Source organism: Electrona antarctica, assembly GCF_951216825.1.
Source record: "Electrona antarctica genome assembly, chromosome: 12".
NCBI classification, from domain to species: Eukaryota; Metazoa; Chordata; class Actinopteri; order Myctophiformes; family Myctophidae; genus Electrona; species Electrona antarctica.
The window spans coordinates 7,830,180-7,837,679 of record NC_136793.1 but is presented as its reverse complement, the minus strand read 5'-3'; the positions used below and the strand labels follow the sequence as shown (position 1 = coordinate 7,837,679).

Below are 7,500 nucleotides of genomic sequence, written 5' to 3'. Positions count from 1 at the left end.
CTATGGTTGAGTGGGGAAAACACCCACTGGATAAACTATGGTTGAGTGGGGAAAACACCCACTGGATAAACTATGGTTGAGTGGGGAAAACACCCACTGGATAAACTATGGTTGAGTGGGGAAAACACCCACTGGATAAACTATGGTTGAGTGGGGAAAACACCCACGATAAACTATGGTTGAGAGGGGAAAACACCCACGATAAACTATGGTTGAGTGGGGAAAACACCCACTGGATAAACTATGGTTGAGTGGGGAAAACACCCACTGGATAAACTATGGTTGAGTGGGGAAAACACCCACGATAAACTATGGTTGAGAGGGGAAAACACCCACGATAAACTATGGTTGAGTGGGGAAAACACCCACTGGATAAACTATGGTTGAGTGGGGAAAACACCCACTGGATAAACTATGGTTGAGAGGGGAAAACACCCACTGGATAAACTATGGTTGAGAGGGGAAAACACCCACTGGATAAACTATGGTTGAGTGGGGAAAACACCCACTGGATAAACTATGGTTGAGTGGGGAAAACACCCACGATAAACTATGGTTGAGTGGGGAAAACACCCACTGGATAAACTATGGTTGAGTGGGGAAAACACCCACGATAAACTATGGTTGAGAGGGGAAAACACCCACGATAAACTATGGTTGAGTGGGGAAAACACCCACTGGATAAACTATGGTTGAGAGGGGAAAACACCCACTGGATAAACTATGGTTGAGAGGGGAAAACACCCACTGGATAAACTATGGTTGAGAGGGGAAAACACCCACTGGATAAACTATGGTTGAGTGGGGAAAACACCCACTGGATAAACTATGGTTGAGTGGGGAAAACACCCACTGGATAAACTATGGTTGAGTGGGGAAAACACCCACTGGATAAACTATGGTTGAGTGGGGAAAACACCCACTGGATAAACTATGGTTGAGTGGGGAAAACACCCACTGGATAAACTATGGTTGAGTGGGGAAAACACCCACTGGATAAACTATGGTTGAGTGGGGAAAACACCCACTGGATAAACTATGGTTGAGTGGGGAAAACACCCACGATTAATTGCAAAAATTAGTTGCCGATAGTAAATTACAATACCAACTAATTGAATAATCCATTCGATTGCGATGAATCATTGCAGCCGTAGTCAAATTCTACTATATTTGTACGCACACCCACACCTGTGCGCGCCACACACCCCCACCCACCAGGTGACACGCCGTACGTCCTGCGTGGAGGCCAGGGCCTGCAGGATCTTGCGTTTCTCGGCGTCAAAGCTGATGGTGCTGTAGGTCTGGAGCAGAGACGTCCAGCCCTCGTCTGACTGAGCTGCTACCGAAAACACCACCTTCTGGAGGTCCCCGGGGATCCTGCACGCATGCGCACACGCACGCACACGCACGCACGCACACACACACACACACACACACACACACACACACACACACACACACACACACACACACACACACACACACACACACACACACACACACACACACACACACACACACACACACACACACACACACACACACACACACACACACACACACACACACACACACACACACACACACACACACACACACACACACACACACACACACACACAGTTACGACATTGAGGGGTCAGAAAACTGAGCGCTCGAGCCCTGTTCATGCAGCACTGGAGAGTGACAAGCTGGAGTTTGAAATACATTGTTTTCAATGAGGGTGGCGCAAATATCAGCAATGTTAGGCAACATCACATGACAACTGTTTTAAAGTATTGTACAGTGACAACTAAAGTCTCTGTAATGTTTATGTTGTACTATTACTAAAAAAAACAATCTAAAAATAAAGGGATTTAAGATCATTAAAGCTGGGCTGTTGCCTGAGTCCAGTGCATTCTGCCAACTTCTGGCCCAGGACATTGTCACTCAGTTCAGTTCAGTTCAGTTTTTATTTTATTTTTTTACATGTATTCATTTCGTCGTGGTTTTTTTTACACTTTCTTTTTTTTAGACCAAAGGGGTTTAGGCTGAAGCCAATGGCTTATTCAGTATTTTAGCCGTGACGTGAGCGCCCCCTCCTGAGATAATTCCGGGTCCTACTGTTGTGTCGCTTTTGTGTCCCCATAGAGTTATACTGTGACGCTCCGTCGGACTAAATCTGAGACGAAAACAACCACGAAAGTCTCATTTTACCGCTTACCACAACAAAGCTGCGCTGCTCTCCCAAATCTGGCTGTGACTTCTGCCCCACATGGAATACTATCGCCATTTTATTTCATTGTGTCAACTAAATCCTCATTAATGCAAACTAGATTCAACATACTCAAGCCTGCAAACATTCTAAATATGCCCCCGAAATATTTTACTGAGCAAATGGACTGTTACCACCTTCAATAATAATGATAATAATAGTCTTTATTGTCTCCACATCATATTTTTTTTTGTCATGGACACATTAATAATTCTACTCGAGTTGGAAGCATTAAGACCCATTTTAACCCTCAATGGCTTCCTTTCTGAAAAATAACGTCATTGTAAAAAGATTCACGCGTTTAGATATTCTATTTACAATGAGATGCGGACGGGAGCTGGTGCCACTTGGACCCGGACGTAACGTAGCACTACAAAATGACGTCGGACTTAAATACTGAATTGTGCCTATCCCAAGGGGGGAGGGGGGCATAAAACTAACAGAGAAACAAACAGAAGAGAGAAAAAAAAAAAAAACATGAAAAAAACAAAACAAACAAACTAAAACAGAAAGACACACAGGAGAAGACAGATTTGATTACACAGAATCCAGAGTCGCACATGAGAAGAATGTTTATTATATGGTTATTATATAGTTATAACATTACTTTATCATAATAATTGTGTACTAATATGATTAAGATATGATTAGTAGATATACTAGGTTATAATAATGTTCTATATACTATTATTTTAGATTTATACATTCTTTTAAATGTATTAATTGAGCTACACTTGTCTAAGCCGTTCCACAGTTTCACACCTCTAACGCTTATACATCTCGCTTTTTTGTTGGTTCTTGCCTTAGTCCCCCTGAATATGCCGAATCCCCTAAGATTGTACCTGCTCTCTCTCGAGCCTCGAACAACTCCTGGACACAGGGCGGACAGCAGTCTGTTATGTGCTTTATACATTATAACTGCTGTTGAGAGGTCTACCAGATCATGCAATTTTAGGGTGTGTGACTGAATAAAAAGTGGATTTGTTGGTGCGTAATAATCGGCGTGATTTATAATTCGGATTGCTTCTTCTTCTTTTGGAGAAGAAATATGTTGTTTATATTACGGAGCATCATTAGACATGGTGTACTGGTGGAACATGTCTCTGGCCTGTTGGGTACAGTTGTCGATGTCCAGACTGTATTATTATTATTATTATTATTATTATTACCTCATGGTTTCATTAGACATGGTGTACTGGTGGAACATGTCCCTGGCCTGTTGGGTACAGTTGTCGATGTCCAGACTGTATTATTATTATTATTATTACCTCATGGTTTCATTAGACATGGTGTACTGGTGGAACATGTCCCTGGCCTGTTGGGTACAGTTGACGATGTCCAGACTGCAGGCCGTCTCCAGCAGAGCAGAACGCAGTTCCTGTCTGGACACGTTGGCCTCCTCTCCCCACGTCTGGCTGGACATCAGCTCCCCAAAGAGATACTGCATCTTCACCTTTAAATAGACATAGAAACACACCGTTACACCTTTAACACGAAGCCCGCCAGAAACGTAGATTTAGATTAGTCCTGCAGCCTAGGTTTTCTAGGCTTTATGTTCTTTAATCCACGTTTTGATCGGATAGCATCGATAGCCGTCTCTCTCGCTAGCATCCCAGTGCAACGTGTGACAGTGGGCATTTTGAAGATGTGCGCGCATCCACTTTCAATGGCCTGTATCTCCAAATTGGCGCCATGAACCGATCTGACAGAGGGGTAAGGCGTTGGCACTATGGTGGGTAAATGAACCGATCTGACAGAGGGGTAAGGCGTTGACACTATGGTGGGTAAATGAACCGATCTGACAGAGGGGTAAGGCGTTGACACTATGGCGGGTAAATAAAATGAACCGATCTGACAGAGGGGTAAGGGGTTGACACTATGGCAGTCTAACCACCGATCTGACAGAGGGGTAAGGCGTTGACACTATGGTGGGTAAATAAAATGTTGGGGCATGTGGAGTTTGCTTTCCAGTTGCCCAAACTGCAAGTGCACATTTGAGTGAGGAGTCTGCTATAAACACAACACGAGATACAGTACATAGCTAGATAGCTATAAACACTATTCCCGGTCGGTGGACTTCAAAATAACATATTTTTTCCTTTTTGTATCATTATAAAAAATATTCTCTGGTATCGGTATTCGGTATCGGCTGACATAGAAATTGTGGTATCGGGATCGGATCGGAAACGAAAAACGTGTATGGGGACATCCCTAGTAGTAACGTACCTTCATGCGAGCCAGTAGCTCCATCTCCTGCCTCTTCTCCAGCAGACGGTACAGAGAGTTGAGTTGTAACAAGGCCTCGCTCAGTGGGGGGGTCTCCGTCTCCGATCTGACGTACTCCAACAGAGCCAGGATCTGACGGAACGACACGCGCCCCAGCCTGGGGGAGAGAGACACAGAGAGAGAGAGAGAGAGAGCAGATACATCTGTTAACATGGGTTCCAAGGACCACCAGGGTTCCACCCTAACACCTCATCTACATCTACACAGGCATGGGGCGAGAGTTTCCACGGCGATATCACGCAGAAAACTCTCCTGATATGCAGCGTCGTTGTGAACTTTCATTTTCATTTCATCGTTGGCATCACTGGCAGTGTAGATGAGGTGTAAGGAGTATTACGTCTGGATTAATACTGTTAACATTTAAATTGAGGTGTAAGGACTAGTAGTATTACGTCTGGATTAATGCAGAGATTAGTGCAGAGAGCACTGATGGGGCAGGGGCTCAAACCCCAGAAAAGTGCCCAGAAGCCCTTATTTTTCTTTTTGAGGGAAAGGGCACTTTGAGGCAAGAGTGCTCCTCCTAGCCCCCGCCCCCCCTCTGCACATGCCTGAGCTCTATACACAAGAGAGTATAGAGCTCTATCTCACGAGAGAGTTTGGCATAGATTGTGATAACCACCAGTGGACCCTTACGCGGGAATGTTACTCTGAGAGTGTAACAAAAGGAACCAAATATCTCAAGGTCAAACGCACCACGTTGCACCACACTACCTGGACAGAGAGAACATGTGGAACCAGTAGGTGACGCTACCTGGACAGAGAGAACATGTGGAACCAGTAGGTGGCGCTACCTGGACAGAGAGAACATGTGGAACCAGTAGGTGGCGCTACCTGGACAGAGAGAACATGTGGAACCAGTAGGTGGCGCTACCTGGACAGAGAGAACATGTCGTGGATGAGGGAGGCGCGGTCCTCACTGGACAGGACGTCCTTGCTGGCGTTCAGAGCGCTGATGAGCGACGCCCAGCCGCCATCTTTGTAGTCCACCATGTAGTAACCCGTGTTCTTGTAGTTCAGCTTCAACCAGCGCACGTTGTCCGCGAGCTTCAGTTCCCCTGTGAGCGCGCGCGCACACACACACACACACACACACACACACACACACACACACACACACACACACACACACACACACACACACACACACACACACACACACACACACACACACACACACACACACACACACACACACACACACACACACACACACACACACACACACACACACACACGTGTGCGAGATTAGTTCCACCTGGGAGCACACACCGGTTCATTTTAGATTTTAGACATATTTTATACTTTGGCTATTCAGAAATAGCAAACTCAGTTTGTAGATCATTTTTGACAAAAATGAAGTGAAAATGTGCGCAAATCTTTGATCATACTGTATATATGGCTATATATTTCTAAAGCGAACCTTTTTGAGCCCCTCCTATGCTCAGCTTTGTCTGTTTATGCGAACACAAACACGATGATTTGACCAACTCAACATAATGGTTAAAAAAAAAATCACACCCGTGTGAACTGAGTGGTGCAACTCCCCTCTCCCCCTACCCCCTCTCTCTCTCATTAGCAGACAGCCGTGCAGCACTATCTCTCTCTCTCCGTTTCTGGCACAACAGCACCAATTTTGGTACTCTACTGGTACTCATAGTCACACATACATACACATACATACATAGTCACATAGGTTAACACGGACATTGCTGTTCCTTGGAGTGGTTGCACCACTCAAAAAAACATAAATATGGGACAATAATTTGATGGGAAACATGAAAATTCATTAACTAGACACCTTAACAAATGTTAACAGTTAATTTAGTATTTCCCTTCCTCTCTGAAATCTGAAATTAAGATTTATTTGATTGTATAGTAGTCGATCTCTGTACTCTGTAAAATCAAGAAAGAACATGAGACGGAGATGGTGGCTGCTTAATTAAGTTAACACCCCAATCGCCCAGGACGAAGTTCATCGTCCTTTCTATTAGTAACACCCAGCGCCCAGGACCAAGTTTTATCCAAAGGACGCAGTTTATTGATATGAAAACCGATCGCATCGCTCCAACAGTACTTAGTTTAGACTAGTCATTTGGTTAGACCAGCCATTAGTCCTACAACTACAACCTATCTCAAACCCTCACCCTAACCCTAACCTCCCACGGGGCAGCACACCTAAACCTAACCTTAACCCATGTCTAACCAATGACTAGTCTAAACTAAGTATGCACCCCTCGCTCCACAGCCTAGGAGCGCCTGTTGCGCAATCCTCGATGTTGCACAACAGTGGGACGTCATCAAAAATGTTCCCCCCCTGTTTAGCCGACGACAACGAAAATCTTAAAATGTTAAAGGTATATTCAGTGACTTTGACTTAATTCAAATATCACTTATTTGTAATCCTATTTATAATCCTCCCTACTATAGAGTGTGCTGACCATATAAGGAGTTCCTCCCTGTCCCCAGTGAGCCCCTGGGGTAAAAAAAACAGTAGTTTCAGTTTTGGTGGCGGGTGGCAAAGCCTTCATCCAATCAGGATGAGAGGGGCCTTCCTCCAATCATGATCGAGTGGGGCGGGCCTTGGTGCACATGCTGTTGGCCTGTTGCACTTCCCCCCACTGTAGAGCGTGCATGTGCACATTTTGTTACCGGGGCGGACTGGGTGGTTTTCCAAATCACCCAAATCACTGAATGCTCCTTTAACAGACTTACTGCTTGTGGCGGAACGCTCCGCCATAAGGAATGTAATTACCTTCCGCTCCTGGCGGAAGGTAGTTACATTCCTTTTGGCGGAGCGTTCCGCCATAAGGAATGTAATTACCTTCCGCTCCTGGCAGAAGGTAGTTACATTCCTTTTGGCGGAACGCTCCGCCAAAAGGAATGTAACTACCTTCCGCTCCTGGCGGAAGGTAGTTTTGGCGGAGCGTTCCGCCAAAAGGAATGTAACTACCTTCCGCTCC

The 7,500-nt window shown here is 45.2% G+C and overlaps 1 protein-coding gene across 1 annotated transcript in view; it reads right to left on the bottom strand.

Moving 5' to 3' along the window:
* The window catches only part of lnpep (leucyl/cystinyl aminopeptidase), a 56,985-nt gene that overhangs the window by 4,376 nt on the left and 45,109 nt on the right, over positions 1-7,500 (bottom strand). The window contains exons 15-18 of the mRNA XM_079516693.1: positions 5,412-5,595; positions 4,481-4,637; positions 3,523-3,707; positions 1,216-1,377 (exon numbers count right to left, since the gene is read on the bottom strand). Coding sequence (XP_079372819.1) covers positions 1,216-1,377; positions 3,523-3,707; positions 4,481-4,637; positions 5,412-5,595 — 688 coding nt within the window. The remainder of the gene's footprint in view (positions 1-1,215; positions 1,378-3,522; positions 3,708-4,480; positions 4,638-5,411; positions 5,596-7,500) is intronic.